The 26,743-nt window shown below is 43.1% G+C and overlaps 1 protein-coding gene across 2 annotated transcripts in view; it reads right to left on the minus strand.

Moving 5' to 3' along the window:
• The window catches only part of LOC106584891 (tight junction protein ZO-2), a 114,560-nt gene that overhangs the window by 78,983 nt on the left and 8,834 nt on the right, over window positions 1-26,743 (minus strand). For both annotated transcript variants that reach the window (XR_006761885.1, XM_014170512.2), the window contains exon 2: window positions 17,083-17,160. Coding sequence is in view for 1 of the 2 variants with exons in the window: in XM_014170512.2 (XP_014025987.2) it covers window positions 17,083-17,160 (78 nt within the window). In the remaining variant the exon portion in view is untranslated. The remainder of the gene's footprint in view (window positions 1-17,082; window positions 17,161-26,743) is intronic.

Consider the following 26,743-nt stretch of genomic DNA (forward strand, 5'->3'; position numbering starts at 1 on the left):
GCCTCAATACAATCCTGTCATCTCAGAGCTCTACGGACCATTCCTTCGACCTCATGGCTTGGTTTTTGCTCTGACATGCACTGTCAGCTTTCACAGACACAGATCCTTGACTTAGCTAACATACAAAAATAAATAGAGAGAAAAAGGTATATAAGCTGCCCAAAAGACTACATCTATACCTGTAGCTAGCTCTTCCATGATGCTTTGCCTGCTGATAAAAGCCTAGCGGCCAGGGGGTTGTGTTGGGCCCGCCAACATTTATCCAGCTGACTGCTGCTGGCAAATAGGGCATCTCCCACCCTAGTGGCTAGCCAATGAGGAGCCTCCATACCTGTGTGAAAGGTAATACCTGTACAGTACCTGGAGCCTACCAGCAGAGCAGAGCAACGTACCTCAGACCTGCAGGGCCTCACTCAATAGAACACAGAACTGTAATGTATAGAAACTGATACTATTCTTTATTCTACTTGACAGAGAGTTACTCTCATGTCTTCTCTACGGTATTACCGACAAGGGGTGCCATTTCTTTCCAAACGTATTTTTTATTTGTATAATGTTTTTGGATGCACAAAACAAATTTAGGCAGTAAGGACCTTGATGTTGATTGATTTGTTTCTGCTTTAACCAAGAAGCTTGATCTTGCAAGTTAGAACAGAATATCACACAGTGAATGTGAGAATCCCTTCTATTTGTTATTGGACACAGTCATGGACACACAAGCCACCACAGAGGACTAGAGACATAGAAAGGACACACTAGCCAGCCACCACATAAGAAATTGAGACATCCAGAATCTCTCCTGTCAGACGTGTGTACTGTTACTGTGCTGTATGGTAACAGTGCTTTAAATAGACAGTGTGGGTGGGTGCCTGGTTTTGTGGTCACAGACAGACAAAGCTGACCCTCAAACCCTCTCAATCAGTCATCCAGCCACACCCTAGGGTTGGGCAGTATCCAGATTTTCATACTGTCCCTGTACCATACCGGGGTATACGGTATTACCAACAGTGCACACAAGGGGTGCTATTTCTTTCTAATGGTTTTTTTGTGTAATCCTTTTTTAGGGCTCTTGATTGATTGTCCCTGCTTTAACCAAGAAGCTTGATCTTGCAAATGCATAGCTGGAGCCCTGAGCAGGAAATCATTTTTGGGGAACAACAAATGGACAATTTATTTTAGTAAATTCATACAATTAAATTCATGAAATTGCATGTGAATTCACAATGCACCTGTACTGCTGCCAGCAATGGTTTGGGTCCCTTTCAAATGGTTAACCATTGCACCTGTACTACCATTACTGTACCTCAATTCCACTTTGCAAAGTTTGCATTTCCTTCTCATTTAACTTCTCAAAGTATTGCTATACAGGACTGCTGCTGTCGCTTACCTTTTTTCCACAATTGTTATGTCAATGACGTAGTGGTGGAGAGTCGACTCAAAAATAATTAATCCTCGACTCCTTGCACGTCAACTCAGTGTCGACACCCATTTCTGAGTGTCAAGATTGGATTCCGCTAGGACTCGACTCCTAAGATTCAGTGATTTTAGATCTGAGAAGACTGATTAGTTGCCATACTTCTGAGAACAAACACTAGCATCTTTCACAGCAAGCTAGCGAGGGATGGAGAGAAAGGGAAGGGGCACAGTATAGGGCAGGTCGGCCACCAGTCAGAACAGTGCACTCGGTCTATCCATCGACAATCAAAAGCTGTATCTCGCAATGGAATGCTGGATCTTGCAATTTCTTGGCTTAAAATATCTCGCAACTTCAGTAATGCAGGGCCTATCATCAATGAATATGCTAGGATACTGAGATGAGCAAGATGAAACACAGTATATGCTCAATGTGTGCACAGGTTCGCTTCACACTGTTCACAGAGTGGTAGCAAGCCAGGGCACCAAAACAGTTAAGATGTTCCTTACTCTTCAATGCTCTAAGTTATTGTGTAAATTGACCCACTATGCTGTTTACTTTCTGCATCTACATAAAGGGATCTTTCTTAACGTTAAGGATCCCAATTTCGTTGAAAGTTAAGCAGTGGCGTAGCATGCACCCCCCAAGCTTTAGGGCCCGGCAAACCCATAAAAAATAATATACATGTACAGCGCCTTCAGCAAGTATTCATAGCCCTTGACTTATTCCACACTTTGTGTTACAGCCTGAATTCAAAATTCACAATACCTCATAATGACAAAGTGAGATAGTTATTTTAAATGTTTGCAGATTTATTAAAAAAGAAATACAGAAATAATTTACATAAGTATTCACACCCGAGTCAATATTTTGTAGAAGCACCTTTGGCGGGGATTACATCGGAGTCTTTTTGGTAAGTCTCTAAGAGCTATGCACATCTGGGGCCTCATTTACTATTTAACCGTTGCGTACATTTTACACTAAATATCTAGGGTGCGCCATTTCTGAAAAGACTGCACACGCACAAAAACATTGATTTATAAACTTAGCGCACGCCATACATACGCATGCTTAATATTATTAAAAGCAGACATGATGTAAAACAGTGTGTGTGTGAACAAGGTGACAATAACGACCTTATTTGCTGTATACTTTGGAAGTATTGGAATTAGGCCAAGACAGTATCTAAAAGAAATATCAATGGCGAACTTCATCAAATATCTTTGGAGGTGTTTTCTTTGTAGTGACATTTGCTGTATCTGACTGATTCTGAAAGACAAAAACAATTGAAGATTGTTGTGGACCTACAGTATAAACAGATTGTTTGAATTCAATAAATGTTTTGCATCAACTTTTCCCAGAAACAAAATATGCTGTACTGCACATGAATAATGAAAGAAATAAAACTACAGTACACACTACAAAAATGCAAACTGTCTGTTCACCTGTATGTTATCAACCGCGGTCTCTTTCAGATACATAGTCTATTATAATTGAACGTTTTTGGTCTATCTAATAGGCCCAAGTAAATAAGAGGTGCACATGGTACTTCTGGAATATGAACTCATCATGGTCAGAAAAGGTGAGGAATTTATTCTGCAATGGATATGATGGGTATTAGAGGTCGGACGATTTATGATTTTTCAACGCCGATACGGATTATTGGAGGGCCCAAAAAAAAAAAGCCGATACCGATTAATCGGACGATTTTTTTTTTTTTTTTTTGCTTTTAATAATGACAATTACAACAATACTGCATGAACACTTATTTTCACTTAATATAATACACCAATAAAATCAATTTAGCCTCAAATAAATAATGAAACATGTTCAATTTGGTTTAAATAATGCAAAAACAAAGTGTTGGAGAAGAAAGTAAAAGTGTAATATGTGCCATGTAAAAAAGCTAACGTTTAATTTCCTTGCTCAGAACATGAGAACATATGAAAGCTGGTGGTTCCTTTTAACGTGAGTGTTCAATATTCCCAGGTAAGAAGTTTTAGGTTGTAGTTATTATAGGAATTATAGGACTATTTCTCTCTATACGATTTGTATTTCATATACCTTTGACTATTGGATGTTCTTATAGGCACTTCAGTAATGCCAGTGTAACAGTATAGCTTCCGTCCCTCTCCTCGCTCCTACCTGGGCTTGAACCAGGAACACATAGACAACCGCCACCCTCAAAGCAGCGTTACCCATGTAGAGCAAGGGAAACAACTACTCCAAGTCTCAGAGCGAGTGACGTTTGAAACACTATTAGCGCGCACCCGGCCAACTAGCTAGCCATTTCACATCAGTTACACCAGCCTCATCTTGGGAGTTGATAGGCTTGAAGTCATAAACAGCGCAATGCATTGCGAAGGGCTGCTGGCAAAACGCACGAAAGTGCTGTTTTGAATGAATGCTTACGAGCCTGCTGCTGCCTACCACCGCTCAGTCAGACTGCTCTATCAAATCATAGACTTAATTATAACATAAGAACACGCAGAAATACGAGCCTTAGGTCATTAATATGGTCAAATCTGGAAACTATCATCTCGAAAACAAAAGTTTTTCCTGTCAGTGAAATACGGAACCATTCCGTATTTTACCTAACGGGTGGCATCCCTAAGTCTAAATATTCCTGCTACATCATAATTACGTAAAATTCTGGCAAAATAGTTCGCAACGAGCCAGGCGGCCTAAACTGTTGCATATACAATTGGGGATAAAAGTATTTGATCCCCTGCTGATTTTGTACGTTTGCCCACTGACAAAGAAAGGATCAGTCTATAATTTGAATGGTAGGTTTATTTGAACAGTGAGAGACAGAATAACAACAAAAATATCCAGAAAAATGCACGTCAAAAAATTTATAAATTGATTTGCATGTTTTGGTCACTTTTGAATGCTGGCGGTGCTTTCACTCTAGTGGTAGCATGAGACGGAGTCTACAACCCACACAAGTGGCTCAGGTAGTGCAGCTGATCCAGGCTGGCACATCAATGTGAGCTGAGGCAAGAAGGTTTGCTGTGTCTGTCAGCGTAGTGTCCAGAGCATGGAGGCGCTACCAGGAGACAGGCCAGTACATCAGGAGACGTGGAGGAGGCCGTAGGAGGGCAACAACCCAGCAGCAGGACCGCTACCTCCACCTTTGTGCAAGGAGGAGCAGGAGAAGCACTGCCAGAGCCCTGCAAAATGACCTCCAGCAGGCCACAAATGTGCATGTGTCTGCTCAAACGGTCAGAAACAGACTCCACGAGGGTGGTATGAGGGCCCGATGTCCACAGGTGGGGGTTGTGCTTACAGCCCAACACCGTGCAGGACGTTTGGCATTTGCCAGAGAACACCAAGATTGGCAAATTTGCCACTGGCGCCCTGTGCTCTTCACAGATGAAAGCAGGTTCACACTGAGCACGTGACAGTCTGGAGACGCCATGGAGAACGTTCTGCTGCCTGCAACATCCTCCAGCATGACCAGTTTGGAGGTGGATCAGTCATGGTGTGGGGTGGCATTTCTTTGGGGGGCCGCACAGCCCTCCATGTGCTCGCCAGAGGTAGCCTGACTGCTATTAGGTACCGAGATGAGATCCCCAGACCCCTTGTGAGACCATATGCTGGTGCGGTTGGCCCTGGGTTCCTCCTAATGCAAGACAATGCTAGACCTCATGTGGCTGGAGTGTGTCAGCAGTTCCTGCAAGAGGAAGGCATTGATGCTATGGACTGGCCCGCCCGTTCCCCAGACCTGAATCCAATTGAGCACATCTGGGACATCATGTCTCGCTCCATCCTCCAACGCCACGTTGCACCACAGACTGTCCAGGAGTTGGCGGATGCTTTAGTCCAGGTCTGGGAGATCCCTCAGGAGACCATCCCCCACCTCATCAGGAGCATGCCCAGGCGTTGTAGGGAGGTCATACAGGCACGTGGAGGCCACACACACTACTGGGCCTCATTTTGACTTGTTTTAAGGACATTACATCAAAGTTGGATCAGCCTGTAGTGTGGTTTTCCACTTGGGTTGATAAATTGGATTTCCATTGATTATTTTTGTGTGATTTTGTTGTCAGCACATTCAACTATGTAAAGAAAAAAGTATTTAATAAGATTATTTCTTTCACTCAGATCTAGGATGTGTTGTTTAAGTGTTCCCTTTATTTTTTTGAGCAGTGTATTTGAAATAGTTAATCAAATAAAATGTAATTATATTAGGTGTAGATCTTAGTGAAATGCTTACTTACGAACCCCTAACCAACAATGAAGTTTAAAAAAAAATACGGATAAGAATAAGGAGGGGGGGGGGGGTAGCCATTTGACTAGATGTTCAGGAGTCTTATGGCTTGGGGGTAGAAGCTGTTTAGAAGCCTCCTGGACCTAGACTTGGCGCTCCGGTACCGCGAGTAGCAGAGAGAACAGTCTATGAGAAGGGTGGCTAGAGACTTTTTAGGGCCTTCCTCTGACACCACCTGGTATAGAGGTCCTGGATGGCAGCAAGCTTAGCCCAAGTGATGTACTTGGCCATACGCACTACCCTCTGTAGTGCCTTTGGGTCGGAGGCCGAGCAATTGCCATACCAGGCAGTGATGCAACCTGTCAGGATGCTCTCGATGGTGCAGCTGTAGAACGTTCTGAGGATCTGAGGACCCATGCCAAATCTTTTCAGTCTTCTGAGGGGGAATAGGTTTTGTTGTGCACTCTTCACGACTGTCTTGGTGTGTTTGGACCATGTTAGTTTGTTGATGTGGATACCAAGGAATTTGAAGCTGTCAACATGCTCCACCGCAAGCCCGTCGATGAGAACTGGGGTGTGCTCGGTCCTCTTTTTCCTGTAGACCACAATCATCTCCTTTGTCTTGATCACGTTGAGGGAAAGGTTGTTGTCTTGGCACCACACGACCAGGTCTCTGACCTCCTCCCTATAGGCTGTCTTGGCGGTGATCAGGCCTACCACTGTTGTGTCATCGGCAAACTTAATGATGGTGTTGGAGTCGTGCCTGGCCGTGCAGTCATGAGTGAACAGGGAGTACAGGAGGGGACTGAGCCTGAACCCCTGAGGGGCCCCTGTGTTGAGGATAAGCGTGGCAGATGTGTTGTTACCTACCCTTACCACCTGGGGACGGCCCGTCAGGAGGTCCAGGTTCTAGTTGCAGAGGGAGGTGTTTAGTCCCAGGGTCCTTAGCTTATTGATGAGCTTTGAGGGCACTATGGTATTGAACGCTGAGCTGTAGTCAATGAATAGCATTCTCACATGTTCCTTTTGTCCAGGTAGGAAAGGGCAGTGTGGAGGGCAATAGAGGTTGCATCATCTGTGGATCTGTTGGGGCGGTATACAAATTGGAGTGGGTCTAGGGTTTCTGGGATGATGGTGTTGATGTGAGCCATGACCAGCCTGTCAAAGCACTTCATGGCTACAGATGTGAGTGCTAGGAGTCGGTAGTCATTTAGGGAGGTTACCTTCGTGTTCTTGGGCACAGGAACTATGGTGGTCTGCTTAAAACATGTTGGTATTACAGACTCGGACAGGGAGAGGTTGAAAATGTCAGTGAAGACACTTGCCAGTTGGTCAGCGCATGCTCGCAGTACACGTCCTGGTAATCTGTCTGGCCCTGCGGTCTTGTGAATGTTGACGTGTTTAAAGGTGTTTCAGTCGTTCGGTCGTTTAGCTGGTCTGGTAGGCTCGTGTCACTGGGAAGCTCTCGGCTGTGCTTCACTTTGTCCTGTGCTTCCCTTAGTCCTGTATTGACACTGCCTGTTTGATGGATAGTCGGAGGGCATAGTGGAATTTCTTATAAGCTTCCGGGTTAGAGTCTCGCTCCTTGAAAGTGGCAGCTATAGCCTTTAGCTCAGTGCGGATGCTGCCTGTAATCCTTGGCTTCTGGTTGGGGTATGTACGTACGGTCACTGTGGGGACGACGTCATCGATGCACTTATTGATGAAGCCAATGACTGATGTTGTATACTCCTCAATGGCATCGGAGGAATCCCTGAACATATTCCAGTATGTGCTAACAAAACAGTCCTGTAGCTTAGCATCTAGCTTAGCATCTGCTTCATCTGACCGCATTTTTATTGATCTAGTAACTGGTGATTGCTGCTTTAATTTTTGCTTGTAAGCAGGAATCAGGAGGATATAATTATGGTCAGATTTGTCAAATGGAGGGCGAGGGAGAGCTTTGTATGCGTCTCTGTGTGTGGAGTAAAGGTGGTCCAGAGTTATTTTTCCTCTGGTTGCACATTGAACATGCTGATAGAAATGTGGTAAAACAAATGTAATTTTTCCTGCATTAAAGTCCTCGGCTACTAGGAGCACCGCCTCTGGGTGAGCGTTTTCTTGTTTGCTTATGGTGGAATACAGCTCATTCAATGCTGTCTTAGTGCCAGCCTCTGACTGTGGAGGTATGTAAACAGCAACGTAGAATACAGAAACTCTTTAGGTAGATAGTGTGATCTACAGCTGATCATGAGATACTCTACCTCTGGCGTGCAATAGCTCGGAACTTCCTTAGATATCGTGCACCAGCTGTTATTTACAAAAATACAGTCCGCCGCCGCTGTTCTATCCTGCCGGTACATTGTATAACCTGTTAGGGCTAGGGGGCAGTATTGACACGGCTGGATAAAAAACATACCCGATTTAATCTGGTTACCACTCCTACCCAGTAACTAGAATATGCATATACTTATTACATATGGATAGAAAACACCCTAAAGTTTCTAAAACTGTTTGAATGGTGTCTGTGAGTATAAGAGAACTCAAATGGCAGGTCAAAACCTGAGAGATTCCTTTACAGGAAGTGGCCTGTCTGACCATTTCTTGAACTTCTTTTCCATCTCTATCTTTTACTAAGGATCTCTGCTCTAACGTGACACTTCCCACGTCTTCCATAGGCGCTCAGAGCCCGGGAAAAAACAGAATGTCGTCATTCCAGCCCCAGGCTGAAACACATTATCGCCTTTCTCAAGTGGCCGATCAAGGGACTCTGGGCTTATGCGCGTGACCCGACCGCCCCCGCCTTTGTGATTTTTTCCTTTGTTTGCCGAAAAGGAGATTCCCTGTCGGAATATTATCGCTTTTCTACGAGAAAAATTGCGTAAAAATTTATTTTAAACAGCGGTTGACACGCTTCGAAGTACGGTAATGGAATATTTAGAATTTTATTGTCACGAATTGCGCCATGCGCGCGACACTTCTTTACCATTTCGGATAGTGTCTGGAACGCACAAACAAAACGCTGCTATTCGGATATAACGATGGATTATTTTGGACCAAACCAACATTTGTTATTGAAGTAGCAGACCTGGGAGTGCATTCTGATGAAGACAACAAAAGGTAATCAAACTTTTATAATAGTAAATATGATTATGGTGAGTGCTAAACTTGCCGGGTGTCTAAATAGCTAGCCCGTGTTGCCTGGGCTATGTACTTAGAATATTGCAAAATGTGCTTTCACCAAAAAGCTATTTTAAAATCGGACATATCGAGTGCATAGAGGAGGTCTGTATCTATAATTCTTAAAATAATTGTTATGCTTTTTGTGAATGTTTATCGTGAGTAATTTAGTAAAATGTTAGCGAATTCCCCGGAAGTTTGCGGGGGGTATGCTAGTTCTGAACGTCACATGCTAATGTAAAAAGCTGGTTTTTGATATAAATATGAACTTGATTGAACAAAACATGCATGTATTGTATAACATAATGTCCTAGGTGTGTCATCTGATGAAGATCATCAAAGGTGAGTGCTGCATTTAGCTGTCTTCTGGGTTTTGGTGACATTATATGCTGGCTTGAAAAATGGGTGTCTGATTATTTCTGGCTTGGTACTCTGCTGACATAATCTAATGTTTTGCTTTCGTTGTAAAGCCTTTTTGAAATCGGACAGTGTGGTTAGATTAACGAGAGTCTTGTCTTTAAATAGCTGTAAAATAGTCATATGTTTGAGAAATTGAAGTAATAGGATTTTTAAGGTTTTGAAAATCGCGCCACAGGCTGCAAGTGGCTGTTACGTAGGTGGGACGCAAGCGTCCCACCTAGCCCATAGAGGATAAACAGCCAGCTGTATGTTTATATTGTCGTCTTTCAGCCACGACTCCTTGAAGCATAAGATGTTAGTTTTTAAATATCCCATTGGTAGTTTAAGCTTCTGTGTAACTCATCGAGTTTATTCTCCAAGGATTGCACGTTTGCTAGCAGAATGGAGGGAAGTGGGGGTTTATTCGAGCGCCTACGAATTCTCAGAAGGCAGACCGCTCTTCGGCCCCTCTTTCTCCGCCTCCTCTTCAGATCACAAGAATCGGGGCCTGTTACCGAGGAAGAAGTATACCCTTCGCGTCAGGCTCGTCAGAGTCATGTAAGGAAAAGAAAGTTAGTCCGTGGTGAGTAATCGCAGTCCTGATGTCTAGAAGTTATTTTCGGTCATAAGAGACAGTAGGGGCAACATTAGGTACAAAATAAGTAAAAATATAAGTTAAACAATGCAAATAAATGAACAAAAAAAACAAATCGGCTGGGGGGCACGTAAAACGTCTGCCTTCTTCTCCGGCGCCATCTTCTATTTACTACTGTGAAGTGGGTCCAATTAAAATGAGAGAAGGGACGAATGGCAGCCTATCCTAACTTGCGAAATAGTATGAGACCATCCGTCAGAAAAGGTGAGTAATTTATTTTTGCAATGATCACGGAAATAAAAAAATACAAAATAGAAAATAGATGACTATTTAGAATTATTTTCCAATGCGAAGATAAAATAAATAGATTTTTGCTCTTCTCACTAATGGCAAATTATTGCATTTTAGCTACCATTTTTTTGTATGAATAAGAGTGTCAACATAAACATACATTTTTCAGGACACTCATTCAAAGATAATTCGAAACAATCCAAATAACTTCATTGTAAAGGGTTTAAACTGTTTCCCATGCTTGTTCAATGAATCATAAACAATTAATGAACATGCACCTGTGGAACGGTCGTTAAGACACTAACAGCTTACAGAAGGTAGGCAATTAAGGTCACCGTTATGAAAACTTAGGACACTAAAAAGAGGCCTTTCTACTGACTCTGAAAAACACAAAAAGAAAGATGGCCAGGGTTCCTGCTCATCTGCGTGAACATGCCTTTGGCATGCTGCAAGGAGGCATGAGGACTGCAGATGTGGCCAGGGCAATAAATTGCAATGTCCGTACTGTGAGATGCCAAAGACAGGGATACAGGACGGACAGCTGATCGTCCTCGCAGTGGCAGACCACGTGTAACCATACCTGCACAGGATCGGTACATCCGAATGTCACACCTGCGGGACAGGTACAGGATGGCGACAACAACTGCCCGAGTTACACCAGGAATGCACAATCCCTCCATCAGTGCTCAGCCTGTCCGCAATAGGCTGAGAGAGGCTGGACTTTGTTGTAAGGCAGGTCCTCACCAGACATCACCGGCAACAACGTCGCCTATGGGCACAAACCCACCATTGCTGGACCAAACAGGACTGGCAAAAAGTGATCTTCACTGACGAGTCGCGGTTTTGTCTCACCAGGGGTGATGGTCGGATTCGCGTTTATCGTCAACTGAATGAGCTTTACACCGAGGCCTGTACTCTGGAGCAGGATCGATTTTGGAGGTGGAGGGTCCGTCATGATCTGTGGCGGTGTGTCACAGCGTCATCGGTCTGAGCTTGTTGTGCAGGCTCATCCTGACATGACCCTCCAGCATGACAATGCCACCAGCCATACTGATCGTTCTGTGCGTGATTTCCTGCAAGACAGGAATGTCAGTGTTCTGCCATGGCCAGCGAAGAGCCCAGATCTCAATCCCATTGAGCACGTCTGGGACCTGTTGGATCGGAGGGTGAGGGCTAGGGCCATTCTCCCCAGAAATGTCTGGGAACTTGCAGGTGCCTTAGTGGAAGAGTGGGGTAACATCTCACAGCAAGAACTGGCAAATCTGGTGCAGTCCATGAGGAGGAGATGCAATGCAGTACTTAATGCAGCTGGTGGCCACAACAGATACAGACTGTTACTTTATTCCATTTCTGTTAGTCACGGGTCTGTGGAACCTGTTCAGTTTTATGTCTCAGTTGTTGAATATTGTTATGTTCATACAAATATTTACACGTCAAGTTTGCTGAAAATAAACGCAGTTGACAGTGAGAAGACGTTTCTTTTTTTGCTGAGTTTATATTCCCTACTTGCACAAGGCTACTACTAGGCTACTTTTGCCTTCTTGCAATGCAATATTTCAACCAGTAGAAACCGTGCGTACGCATGTTCTACAGTTTTCGGGAGGATAAGCACATTCTGACGTCAAGTTCAGTTTTTATAAATGCCAACTTTGACAGGAAAACTGGCACACAAATGTTTTGGCACATATTTTGTGCGCACGCAGCGTTTATAAACGAGGCCCCAGGATTATACAATACTTGCCCATTTTCATAAATAATCCCCAAAAAATCAAGGCAGACATTTTTAAGTGTTGCCATAGATTTTCAAGCCGATTTAAGTCAAAACTGGAACTAGGCCACTCAGGAACATTCAGTGTCGTCTTGGTAAGCAACTCCTGTTTAGATTTAGTGTTGTATTTTAGGTTATTGTCCTGCTGAAAGATGAATTTGTCTCCCAGTGTCTGTTGGAAAGCAGACTAAACCAGATTTTCCTCTAGGATTTTGCCTGTGCTTATAGCCGTATTCCATTTATTATTATCCTACAACAACTCCCTAGTCCTTGCCGATGACAACCATACCCATAACATAATGCAACCACCACCATGCTTGAAAATATGAAGAGCGGTACTCAGTGATGCGTTTTGTTGGATTTTCTTAAAACATAACACTTTGTATTCAGGACAAAGTTAATTTCTTTGCCACATTTTTTTGTTGTGTGCCTTCTTTATTCTGTACAGGCTTCCTTCTTTTCACTCTGTCATTTAGGTTACTAACTTAATGCCAAGCTTCAGGATCGAGGGAAAGATGAAAGGAGCAAAGTTCAGGGAGATCCTTGATGAAAACCTGCTCCAGAGCGCTCAGCACCTCCGACTGGGGCGAAGGTTCACCTTCCAACAGGACAACAACCCTAAGCACACAGCCAAGACAATGCAGGAGTGGCTTTGGGACAAGTCTCTGAATGTCCTTGAGTGGCCCAGCCAGAGCCTGGACTTGAACCCGATCGAACATCTCTGGAGAGACCTGAAAATAGCTGTGCAGCGACGCCTCCCCATCCAACCTGACAGAACTTGAAGATCTGCAGAGAAGAATGGGAGAAACTCCCCAAATACAGGTGTGCCAAGCTTATAGTGTCATACCCAAGAAGACTCAAGTCTGTAATTGCTGCCAAAGGTGCTTAAACAAAGTACTGAGTAAAGGGTCTGAATACTTATGTAAATGTGATATTTCAGTTTAATCTTTTAGAAATGTGCAAAAATGTCTGGCTATGTGGAAAAGTGGAAAAAAAATCATGGGGTCTGAATACTTTCCAAATGCACTGTGTGTGTGTGTGTGTGTATATATATATATACACTGCTCAAAAAAATAAAGGGAACACTTAAACAACACATCCTAGATCTGAATGAAAGAAATAATCTTATTAAATACTTTTTTCTTTACATAGTTGAATGTGCTGACAACAAAATCACACAAAAATAATCAATGGAAATCCAATTTATCAACCCATGGAGGTCTGGATTTGGAGTCACACTCAAAATTAAAGTGGAAAACCACACTACAGGCTGATCCAACTTTGATGTAATGTCCTTAAAACAAGTCAAAATGAGGCTCAGTAGTGTGTGTGGCCTCCACGTGCCTGTATGACCTCCCTACAACGCCTGGGCATGCTCCTGATGAGGTGGTGGATGGTCTCCTGAGGGATCTCCTCCCAGACCTGGACTAAAGCATCCGCCAACTCCTGGACAGTCTGTGGTGCAACGTGGCGTTGGTGGATGGAGCGAGACATGATGTCCCAGATGTGCTCAATTGGATTCAGGTCTGGGGAACGGGCGGGCCAGTCCATAGCATCAATGCCTTCCTCTTGCAGGAACTGCTGACACACTCCAGCCACATGAGGTCTAGCATTGTCTTGCATTAGGAGGAACCCAGGGCCAACCGCACCAGCATATGGTCTCACAAGGGGTCTGAGGATCTCATCTCGTTACCTAATGGCAGTCAGGCTACCTCTGGCGAGCACATGGAGGGCTGTGCGGCCCCCCCAAAGAAATGCCACCCCACACCATGACTGACCCACCGCCAAACCGGTCATGCTGGAGGATGTTGCAGGCAGCAGAACGTTCTCCACGGCGTCTCCAGACTCTGTCACGTCTGTCACGTGCTCAGTGCGAACCTGCTTTCATCTGTGAAGAGCACAGGGCGCCAGTGGCGAATTTGCCAATCTTGGTGTTCTCTGGCAAATGCCAAACGTCCTGCACGGTGTTGGGCTGTAAGCACAACCCCCACCTGTGGACATCGGGCCCTCATACCACCCTTATGGAGTCTGTTTCTGACCGTTTGAGCAGACACATGCACATTTGTGGCCTGCTGGAGGTCATTTTGCAGGGCTCTGGCAGCGCTCCTCCTTGCACAAAGGCGGATGTAGCGGTCCTGCTGCTGGGTTGTTGCCCTCCTACGGCCTCCTCCACGTCTCCTGATGTACTGGCCTGTCTCCATGCTCTGGACACTACGCTGACAGACACAGCAAACCTTCTTGCCACAGCTTGCATTGATGTGCCATCCTGGATGAGCTGCACTACCTGAGCCACTTGTGTGGGTTGTAGACTCCATCTCATGCTACCACTAGAGTGAAAGCACCGCCAGCATTCAAAAGTGACCAAAACATCAGCCAGGAAGCATAGGAACTGAGAAGTGGTCTGTGGTCTCCACCTGCAGAACCACTCCTTTATTGGGGGTGTCTTGCTAATTGCCTATAATGTTCACCTGTTGTTTATTCCATTTGCACAACAGCATGTGAAATGTATTGTCAATCAGTGTTGCTTCCTAAGTGGACAGTTTGATTTCACAGAAGTGTGATTGACTTGGAGTTACATTGTGTTGTTTAAGTGTTCCCTTTATTTTTTTTGAGCAGTATATATATTTTTACGGTCTTGAAAATCATACCATTGGTATTTCTAAATACCCGATTCAAGGTATACTGTACATGGTATAACACCAAAGCCTACCACACCCTACAGCTGCTGTGGTGGCTGGAACCTGCAGATCTGAGGGAGAGGAGTTATGTCTCTCTCTCTCCCTCACTCTACCCCCTTCCCCCTAAGAGAGGGAGGAATGAATGTCTTTAGAGTCCATCAAACAAGCAGAAGATGATTAATGATGCTATCAAGTCTGCGATGCACAATTCACTTCCTGTTAAACGATCAGACTATAAACTGCCCATTACCCCACTCTTTTTCACCCTCCCTCATCCACCTCCTTTTTCACCCTCTCCTCCTTCATTCTTTTTCTTTCTCCCCCTCTCTCACGATCCCCTTCTCTTTAAATATCCTCCCCATCTCTCTCTTTGTCTCTTCTCTTTTCCCTCCTTCTCTGTATAATGTTCAGTAGTGTAGATCGGACCTATCTAATCCATCCACAGAGCTGAGTGTTAAAGATCAGACATCACACTACTATTAAGTGTTACAGCAGGATATCTGTGATGTCATCTCTGGGCGCCAGGCAGGCAGGCGACGGCTGAATGAAAAGGTCAGCTCCACTACAGAGTGCGGGAAGAACTCAATTGCATACTCCTCGTGTCCACCCTCTATCCTCGTCTCCTTCTCAAAACCCATTGGAGGAGAAGGTCAGAGAGGAGGGACCTCTAGCTTTCTCATCCAATGGGTTTTGAGGAGGAGACGCGAGTATACAATAGAGATCTTCCCTGTGTCTCACACTAAAGAGGTGCCAGACCATGTTTGAACCAGACCCAGTTTCATTTATTTTAAATGTAAGAGGGATCTCTTCCATCCCTCCCGCCCATCCTTCCTTGAAGTGATCACTGATGTTACATTGAAGAAGCTTAGATTGAGTATTCTAGTCTGATTCTGTATGGTTTTCCATGGGTAAGCCAAGCCCTTATTTGAAGATGATTGGATAGGTTTAAGTGGAGGCTCTATGTATGGATCTTTCACCTATCCTAGTCATGTGAGGTCAGTGATTACTAATCCGTGACCATAACCCAACTCAGCTCTCCTACACATACAGTAGCTCTTCACAACCCCAAAGAGAGCTCTAGAGACGGCACTCCACTCCAAACAGAAAGGCCAAGTGGTCTAGCCTCAACTACGGGTTTCAGTTTGTTGTTTGATTTTATAAAACAATTCCCACTTTGGAGCGTCAGGATTTGCACGCCCATCTCTCGCCCTCGCTTCTCTCTCTCTACTGTGCCAGCTATTCTCCATACTGTCTGAGCTCTCCATTGTGATGTCATCTCATTAGTGAGTCATTCTATTCACACATTCTGAATTCCTCTTCCTTCATTGTGTTATTAGGCGGCCTGTTTACTATTTGTAAATGTATGGGAAACTCTTTGTAAATAAAGTTGTTATTATCACATAAGCATCATTAGCATTGTTAGTCTAAATTATTCATGAATTGACCTCTTGTCTTAAAGTAATCACAAATACCAAAAACATTCCATAAATCTACAGTAAAGGCTTGAATGCTTTGGAGGGTAAAAAACAACAACACTTCACACAAAAGACTGTCTTGTTTTCATATGAGAGACTGTTAATCTCAGCCATATGGGCATGAGTCATTTGGATATCTTGTTTTTCTTCATAATAAATTGTGGTTCTATTTCTATCCTTTTCCCTTCAGTGTTGCACCTGGGATTGTGTCGCTGTACAGAACATCTGAGAGACCAGAGCAGCAGAGAACAGAGCGGAACTAGGCCAGAGCAGGGGAGTGCAGAGTGCAGAGACTGATTATTAAGCTTTTGATCACTGGGATATCGTCAATTAGTAAACAACCACTTCAGACACTGGCCTTCAGACACTGGCCTTCCCTCCATCTTTCTTCCTCTACATATATTCTTCTCCCCCTCTCTTCTGCTTCCTCCTTCTGCTTCCCTTCTTCTCCCTGTTCACCCTACATCCGCTGAGCCCATCTACTGCCCCATCAGTAGACCAGGTCCGTCTATTGTTCTAGCTGCTCTAAGGAGGAAGTGATGTCAGGGTAAATGCATAATATATCACATTTCTGTTTTTACTGTAGCACTGGGGTTGCTATGGTAAAACACTTCACTCCAATGGTTTCCTCATTCATATTGCCCCAAATATGAGTTATGGTAAAATAAACCAACCGCATATTCATTGCTTTCCAACTCTCAAAGTATTTGAAGGAAACCCAACACTATTTAAAGTTGTACCCACGAATGTGGTGCGGCTGTATGGGTGTTTGATCTGAAATATGCAAAAGTCTCTTCTCCTTGTACACACCCCTTTTCCTGCTGCTGCTGTTCAACAAAACCTTAATTACCAAAGGACATTTCTTGCTATTACTAAATAATAAGTATGTTTAATTTCTCTGATCAACAGAGAAATCAGAGCACAGAGAACCGTGATCTCACCGTGACATGTGGAGTTAACCTGGTTTTGGCTGCCTGTCCTCTATTGTCTACATCTCTCAGTCAGAGTTAGCCTGTGTCTTGGCCTGACTGTGCTCTGGACTGGTGGACTGGGGTGTGGTGATGTGGAAAAAGAAAAAAGGCCTGCTGACCTGGCAGCCATGCAGGACGTGTTCTGTAAACGGTCCCTCTGCCTGGTCCCTCTGCCTGCGTTTTGTGACGTGCTCTATCTAGCTCATTAAAAAAAAAAAAAAAACATTTTGTCATAAATATTGGCATGGGCTGTTGGATCAAAACAGAATTCACGAGAACATGTTTTCTAGCAAATTTGTTTAAATGTCAAAATAATTGGCTAGCTAACAGTCAGCGGACAAGCTCGTTAACTAGCTGTTTTGCTGGCTAGCACAACCACAAACTAATTCTTACACAACCAGCGAGCTAGCACATTATCTTGTCAAACTGTTAAATTACTAGCAAGCCAATGAGAAGCAAACAACTCGGACTGGAGAGTTGTGTCATGCATGGGTACGCATGCACACAAACAGACTGTAGTCTCCCCTAGGTACATATCTTAAATCGTTCTCTCTCTTCCCTTTAAGGAGGAGTTAGACCAAATCATTGTAAACATAAAAACGTGTACTTATTTACTGTTTAATATCTAAAACTAAATTAAAGTCTTGAAATTGCATTAAAGGCAGTGCAGTCAAACATTTTCCAAATGTTTATATACTTTTCCACACTGAGGTTGGAATAATACTGAAAAATTGTGAAAATTATTAGGGATGCACGATATACCGGTGAACATATCGGAATAGGTCGATATTAGCTAAAAATGCCAACGTCGGTATCGGCCCGACGTCTAGTTTAACGCCGATGTGAAAAACTGATGTCAAAGCTGACGTGCATACCTATATAACGTACAGTGGGGGAAAAAAGTATTTGATCCCCTGCTGATTTTGTATGTTTGCCCACTAACAAAGAAATGATCAGTCTATAATTTTAATGTTAGGTTTATTTGAACAGTGAGAGACAGAATAACAAAAACATCGAGAAAAACGCATGTCAATTTTATAAATTGATTTGCATTTTAATGAGGGAAATAAGTATTTGACCCTTATTTAATCTGGTTACTACTCCTGCCCAGAAACTAGAATATGCATATAATTAGTAGATTTGGTTAGAAAACACTCTAAAGTTTCTAAAACTGTTTGAATGGTGTCTGAGTATAACAGAACTGATACGGCACAGTGAGTTAGGGTTCATTTTGCACTTCCTAAGGCTTCCACTAGATGTCAACGGTCTTTAGAGAGTTGTTTGAGTCGTCTATGATGAACAGAGATCGAATGAGAAGGCTGAGAAGTTGGTGACCCCGGGAATGGAGCACGTTCCAAAGCACGTTCCAAAATGTTTGACATGTTTGAACGAACGTAAATAGATTTTTTTTTTACTTTTCTTCGTGACATTTTCCTCGTGCGTCCTACATTTGGAGTAGCTGAACTGAACGCGCGAGGAAAATGTCACGAAGAAAAGTTAAAAAAAAATCTATTTACGTTCGTTCAAACATGTCAAACATTGTAAAGCATCAATCTTTAGGGCCTTTAGAACGTGAAGATTCAGTAATATTCCAACCGGACGAAACCAGTGTCTTGAAAAACGTTTTGGAACGTGGAGCTACCTCTCGCGTGAACGCGCGTCTCATTCCCGGGGTCACACAACAAGGAGCTATTTGGACATAAATTATGGAGTTTATCGAACAAAACAACATTTATTGTGGACCTGGGAATTCCTGGAAGTGCCTTCTAATGAAGATTACTAAAGGTAAGCGAATATTTCTAGTTTTATTTATGCTTTTAGATGACTCCAAAATGGCGGCTATCTGTATTTCTTGATGTCTTTATCTGAGCGCAGTACTCAGATTATTGCAAAGTGTGCTTTCCACGTAAAGTTATTTTGAAATTGGACAACGTGGTTGGATTCAGGAGATGTTTATCTATAATTCTTTGAATAACAATTTAATATTTTATCAAGGTTTATGAATAGTATTTTTGTAAATCGGTGTGCTTATTCACCGGCAGTTTGAGGCAAAATATTTTCTGAACGTCACGAGCCATTGTAAAATGCTGTTTTTGGATATAAATATGAACATGATCGAACAAAAAATGCATGTATTGTGTAACATGATGTTCTAGGAGTGTCATCTGATGAAGATTGTCAAAGGTTAGTGCATCATTTTAGCTGGTTTTGTGCTTTTGGACAGCTACCGTTGCTTTGAAAATGCTAAGAAAATGGCTGTGTTGTTGTTCTTTTGCTGTGGTGGTATCCTAACAATCTAATGTTTTGCTTTCTCTGTAAAGCCTTTTTGAAATCGGACAATGTGGTTGGATTCAGAAGATGTTTATCTATAATTTTTTGAATAACAGTTTAATATTTTATCAAGGTTTATGAAAAGTATTTTTGTAAATCGTTGTGCTGTTTTGGAGGCAAAATACTTTCTGAATGTCAAGCGCCAATGTAAAATGGGGGTTTTGGAAATAAATATGAACTTGATAGAACAAAAAATGCATGTATTGTCTAACATAATGTCCTAGGAGTGTCATCTGATGAAGATCAAAGGTTAGTGCTGCATTTAGCTGTGATTTAGGTATTTGTGATGCATGCTAGTTGCTTGGAAATGGCTGTGTGGTTTTTTGTGTCTATGTACTCTCCTAACATAATCTAATGTTTTGCTTTCGCTGTAAAGCCTTTTTGAAATCGGACAACGTGGTTCGATTCAGGAGAAGTGTATCTATAAAATGGTGTAAAATAGTCCTGTTTGAGAACTTTGAATTATGACATTTTGTGGTTTAAAATTTGTCGCTCTGATTTGTCACTGGCTGTTGAATAGTGTGGGACGATTTCGTCCAACCTCCCCTAGAGAGGTTAAAGGGAGTGCTCCTAACCGCAGCTTGATACCTGTATAAAAGACACCTGTCCACAGAAGCAATCAATCAGATTCCAAACTCTCCACCATGGCCAAGACCATAGAGCTCTCCAAGGATGTCAGGGACAAGATTGTAGACCTACACAAGGCTGGAATGGGCTACAAGACCATCGCCAAGCAGCTTGGTGAGAAGGTGACAACAGTTGGTGCGATTATTCGCAAATGGAAGAAACACAAAAGAACTGTCAATATCCCTCGGCCTGGGGCTCCATGCAAGATCTCACCTCACATGATCATGAGAACGGTGAGGCATCAGCCCAGAACTACACGGGAGGATCTTGTCAATGATCTCAAGGCAGCTGGGACCATAGTCACCAAGAAAACAATTGGTAACACACTACGCCGTGAAGGACTGAAATCCTGCAGCGCCCGCAAGGTCCCCCTGCTCAAGAAAGCACATATACATGCCCGTCTGAAGTTTGCCAATGAACATCTGAATGATTCAGAGGACAACTGGGTGAAAGTGTTGTGGTCAGATGAGACCAAAATGGAGCTCTTTGGCATCAACTCAACTCGCCGTGTTTGGAGGAGGAGGAATGCTGCCGATGACCCCAAGAACACCATCTCCACCGTCAAACATGGAGGTGGAAACATTATGCTTTGGGGGTGTTTTTCTGCTAAGGGGACAGGACAACTTCACCGCATAATTTGACGGGGCCATGTACTGTCAAATCTTGGGTGAGAACCTCCTTCCCTCAGCAAGGGCATTGAAAATGGGTCGTGGATGGGTATTCCAGCATGACAATGACCCAAAACACACGGCCAAGGCAACAAAGGAGTGGCTCAAGAAGAAGCACATTAAGGTCCTGGAGTGGCCTAGCCAGTCTCCAGACCTTAATCCCATAGAAAATCTGTGGAGTGAGCTGAAGGTTTGAGTTGACAAACATCAGCCTCGAAACCTTAATGACTTGGAGAAGAGCTGCAAAGAGGAGTGGGACAAAATCCCTCCTGAGATGTGTGCAAACCTGGTGGCCAACTACAAGAAACGTCTGACCTCTGTGATTGCCAACAAGGGTTTTGCCACCAAGTACTAAGTCATGTTTTGCAGAGGGGTCAAATATTTATTTCCCTCATTAAAATGCAAATCATTTTATAACATTTTTGACATGCGTTTTGCTGGATTTTGTTATTCTGTCTCTCACTGTTCATATAAACCTACCATTAAAATTATAGACTTATCATTTCTTTGTAAGTGGGCAAACGTACAAAATCAGCAGGGGATCAAATACTTTTTTCCCCCACTGTAGTAGGTACATGACGTAATGACACCACGTAAAATGTTGTGCTACACGTGCAACACAGCATTCCTAACCTAGCCCACAATGTGCGTTGTGTGGATCGAGCAGTCAACAAGTCGAGCAGTAATTTGAAAGAGTAAGAACATTTCAGTAAGACAACGCAAAGGTGAAATCCATTAAAGCCAAGATACTAGAATTCATTGCCCTTGACAATCAACCATTCTCTATCGTGGGTGATGTTGGCTTTCGCCGACTGGTTGAGCACCGGTACACACTACCAAGTGCACTATTTTTCAGATATTGCCCTACCGGCATTACACAGTAATAGCTTCACAACATACATACTATGGAACGCCATTTGGGTCTTTGCGTGCCAAAAAAGATACAGTAGCACTATCAAAGCTGTACAAAAAAGTCTGCAAACAAGCAAACACCGGATACGAACGATGTGTTTTCAATACCGCGTTAGTAATAAAGCATATTTTGTTCGCCCGTAACTTCTGGGGTAGCTAGCTTTAGCTTGGTACCTAGCTAGCACCAATACAACCAGCCTGAAAACAATGACCAGTACAAACTGCAGTCATTTTCATTATTCTCAGCAATGATTTAGGAATCCTTGTGAGTAAGTATTAGCTAGGTTGCCACTTGTTGTTCGCCTATTGAAATTGAACTTCAGTTCATGAAAATAAATAGCTAGCAAGCTACTTAACCATGTTGTCCAAAGCTAACGTTATAAGCAGCCAGCTAGCTTCATCTGGCTAGTGAGGCTCGACCGGACCGGGTTATGTGAAGCTAGCCACAATAAGAATTAGGCACAATAGTGGAATTTGCAGTTTGCCTTCAAAATAAAAGTATGTTATTGACAGTGATGCAAATGAATACAAATAGAAGAATTATGCCATACTTTTATTTTGAAGGCTAACTGCAAAGTCCCCTGTTGTGGCTAATCCTAATTGTGGCTAGCTTCACATAGATGGGTCTGACCAGCATTAAACAAATAAGAAATGTCTTATAAATTAGGGTTATTTTAGATGATGACACCTAGCTATATAGTTAGCTAGCTATTGCTACTAAAACAGATTGTCGTTTTGCTATGTTTTTGGGGAAGAACATTTGTCTGCATCCATGAGCTAGCTAGCTTTTGTTTATGACCAGTACTGTAGGTGTGCGAGACAACTTTACCGGCATCATAGCACACGTATCGATGAATCGTTGTGACATACGAGTGATAGTGTAATCAATGTGTAATTACTGTAGAAAAAAAAATGTATGAACGCGTTGAATTATGTGACGTGCAGTCAAATTCAGGTCCTGATTGGTCAACAAGCTTAATTGACACATCCCAAACGGCGTTCCATAGCAAAGACCCAAACGGCGTTCCATAGACATCCTAGTTGATAATGAAACTGAGCAAATGAACAACGAAACAGCACAGCAAGTTAGTGAAATAAATATGTTTTGATTATGTGTTACTGGTAATGGGGACATACGTAAATGCCAACAAAATAACTTTTGGTCAGTGTGGTGTGTGTGTAACCTTTATTTAACTAGGCAAGTCAGATAAGAACAAATTCTTGTTTACAATGACGGCCTACCCCGGCCAAACCCGGACGACGCTGGGCCAATTGTGCGCCGCCCAATGGGACTCCCAATCACGGCCGGATGTGATACAGCCTGGATTCAAACCAGGGACTGTAGTGACGCCTCTTGCACGGAGATGCAGTGCCTTAGACCACTGCATCCATGTGTGTGTGTGTGTGTGTTAACTGTACTACAATGCTTAACCTGTTATGGCTAGGGGGCAGTATTTTCACGGCTGGATAAAAAACGTACCCGATTTAATCTGGTTACTACTCCTGCCCAGTAACTAGAATATGCATATAATTATTGGCTTTGGATAGAAAACACTCCAAAGTTTCTAAAACTGTTTGAATGGTGTCTGTGAGTATAACAGAACTCAAATGGCAGGTCAAAACCTGAGAGATTCCTTTACAGGATGTGGCCTGTCTGACCATTTCTTGAACTTCTTTGCCATCTCATTCAATTACAAAGGATCTCTGCTCTAACGTGACACTTCCTACATCTTCCATAGGCTCTCAGAGCCCGGGAAAAAACAATGTCGTCATCCCAGCCCCAGGCTGAAACACATTATCGCCTTTCTCAAGTGGCCGATCAAGGGACTGTGGGCTTAGGCGCGTGCCCTGGCCGCCCCCGTCTTTGTGATTTTTCCTCTGTTTGCCGAAAAGGAGATTCCCGGTCGGAATATTATCGCTTTTTTACGAGATAAATTGCATAAAAAAATTGATTTTAAACAGCGGTTGACATGCTTCGAAGTACGGTAATGGAATATTTAGAATTTTTTTGTCACGAATTGCGCCATGCGCGCGAACCTGATATACCATTTCGGATAGTTTCTGGAACGCACGAACAAAACGCCGCTATTCGGATATAACGATGGATAATTTGGGACCAAACCAACATTTGTTATTGAAGTAGCAGTCCTGGGAGTGCATTCTGACGAAGACAACAAAGGTAATAACATTTTTGTAATAGTAAATCTGATTTTGGTGAAGGCTAAACTTGCCGGGTGTCTAAATAGCTAGCCCGTGATGGCTGGGCTATGTACTTAGAATATTGCAAAATGTGCTTTCACCAAAAAGCTATTTTAAAATCGGACATATCGAGTGCATAGAGGAGTTCTGTATCTATAATTCTTAAAATAATTGTTATGCTTTTTGTGAATGTTTATCGTGAGTAATTTTGTAAATTGTTAGTAAATTCCCCGGAAGTTTGCGGGGGGTATGCTAGTTCTGAACGTCACATGCTAATGTAAAAAGCTGTTTTTTGAAATAAATATGAACTTGATTGAACAAAACATGCATGTATTGTATAACATAATGTCCTAGGTGTGTCATCTGATGAAGATCATCAAAGGTTAGTGCTGCATTTAGCTGTCTTCTGGGTTTTTGTGACATTATATGCTAGCTTGAAAAATGGGTGTCTGATTATTTCTGGCTTGGTACTCTGCTGACATAATCTAATGTTTTTCTTTCGTTGTAAAGCCTTTTTGAAATCGGACAGTGTGGTTAGATAAAGGAGAGTCTTGTCTTTAAAATGCTGTGAAATAGTCATATGTTTGAAAAATTGAAGTTTTTGTATTTTTGAGGAATTTGTAATTCGCGCCACGCCTATCATTGGATATTGGAGCAGGTGTTCCGCTAGCGGAACGTCTAGATGTAAGAGGGTTTTTTTTTTTTTTGCCAAGGAAAATATCGGCTATTGTATCGCCCAAAAATGTCATATCGGTGCATCACTAAAAATGATGCTGTTTGAAAAGACAGTCCAAAATTTCTGCCTGTTGTGGTGGGATGGAGTTTTGGCCTGCCTGGTGACATCACTAGGCGGTTAATTAGTTAATAGACCAATAAGAAAGAGTTCTATACCTCTCTGCCAACAACAGCTAGTTCAGTTTTCGCCTGCCAGTCAGACCACTCCCAGACAGTCCTAGCAAAATTAGTTATTGGGAAATGTATTGCAAAGAAGCCATTTTTGTTTCTTTTTGACCAGTAAGGGACTTAATTGCTACTCAGGTATTATTTGATACTGAGATAAAAACGGCAGTATTGGATCTTTAACATAAATAAATAAAAGTGTTTGAACACTTCAGATAAAAATAATCACTCAATCACATATAGATACAAATAAAACCTGGGTGTTTTTTTTCTTTCCCCCAAGAAAACGCTGTAAAATAGCTGCTAGGTGTTTTTTCCTTCAAAGGAGCACCAGCATCGTTGTCAAATCTAAACAAAGACAGTAAAATTACATGGTTACCAGAGTAACAATTATGGGGGTAGTGTGGTGTGTGTGTGTGTGTGTGTGTGTGTGTGTGTGTGTGTGTGTGTGTGTGTGTGTGTGTGTGTGTGTGTGTGTGTGTTCAGGGACTACATCCTCTGTGTCGGCACTAAAATAGCCAACTGCCCCTTATTCCTGTTGGATGGTGATGGGTTGAACACAGAAATCAATGCCATGTAATTACAGCTGAACTGAACAGAGAGAAAGAGCCATTTACTATTTGGAAAACACCAGATTAGTCCCAAATGGCACCCTATTCTGGGCTCCCGAGTGGTGCAGCAGTCGAAGACACCGCATCTCAGTGCAAGAGGCGTCACTACAGTCCCTGGATCGAATCCAGGCTGCATCACATCCGGCCGTGATTGGGAGTCCCATAGGGTGCGGCGCACACTTGTCCCAGTGTTGTCCGGGTTTGGCCGGGGTAGTCCGTGATTGTAAATAAGAATTTGTTCTTAACTGGCTTGACTAGTTAAATAAAAGGTTAAATGGAAGAAGAAAAAAAAGCCTATAATAGTGCACTATTTTTGATCAGAGCTATGTTCAACAGTATTGCACGATGTGGGAAATAAGTTGACATTTGGGACTTCTTTGTTCAACATTCGTTCAACACACAGCTGCACATATAGGCCAACCGCATGCCATGGTATTCAGTGGCATATAGCCTAAGGGGGGCTTTCCTCCAAAACCCAGTCAACCCACTAACAATTCCACTGTCCCTGAATGTCCCACCAGGAAGTAAGAATAATGTGTCCCAAATGGCACCCTATTTCCTTTACAGTGCACTATTTAGGGAATAGGGTGCAATTTGTGATGCAGACTGTGGCTACTGTAAACCAATTACAGGGTTCTGACTCAACAGGTTGAGCAAAAAGGTCTTGAGCTGGGCTCGCCATTGGGTCATTCCTGTCCTCTCTTAGGGTATTTTAGGTGTGTGAACTAACGTGTGGAAGGAGGAGGAGGAGAAGGAGGAGAGGGAAGCTTCGGGTTGGAATGCAGGGGAGAAGAAGTGCGGTTGTTGTCCACTGTACAACCAAGATAATCTAAAGGTGTGTGTGTGTGTGTGTATACAGTGCATTCGGAAAGTAGCAGAGAGCAGAGCAGAACTAGGACAGAGCAGCAGAGTGCAGAGACTGATTATTAGGCTTTTGATCACTGGGAGATCATCAATCAGTAAACAACCACTTCAGACACTGGCCTTCCCTCCATCTTTCTTCCTCTATTCCTCTCCCTTCTGCATCCTTCCTCTGCTTCTCTGTTCACCCTACATCCTCTGATCCTATCTACTGCCCCATCAGTAGACTAGGTCTGTCTATTGTTCTAGCTGCTCTTAGGAGGAAGTGATGTCAGGGTAAATACATCATAATAATACAATCATAACACTTCTGCCCCAAACCATTATTCCTCCTCCACCAAACTTTATAGTTGGCACTATGCATTCGGGCAGGTAGCATTCTCCTAGCATCCGACAAACCCACTGCCAGATGGTGAAGCTTGATTCAGTGTTTCCACTGCTCCAGATTCCAATGGCGGCGAGCTTTACACCACTAGCCGACGCTTGGCATTGCGCATGGTGATCTTAGGCTTGTGTGTAGCTGCTCGGCTATGAAAAGGCATTTCATGAAGTTCCCGTTGCTTCCAGAGGCAGTTTGGCTCTTGGTAGGGAGTGTTGCAACCGAGGACAGACTAGTTTTACTCGCTACGCGCTTCAGCACTTGGTGGTCCCATTCTGTGAGCTTATGTGGC

Source organism: Salmo salar, chromosome ssa24 (assembly GCF_905237065.1).
Source record: "Salmo salar chromosome ssa24, Ssal_v3.1, whole genome shotgun sequence".
In the NCBI taxonomy this organism is placed as follows: domain Eukaryota; kingdom Metazoa; phylum Chordata; class Actinopteri; order Salmoniformes; family Salmonidae; genus Salmo; species Salmo salar.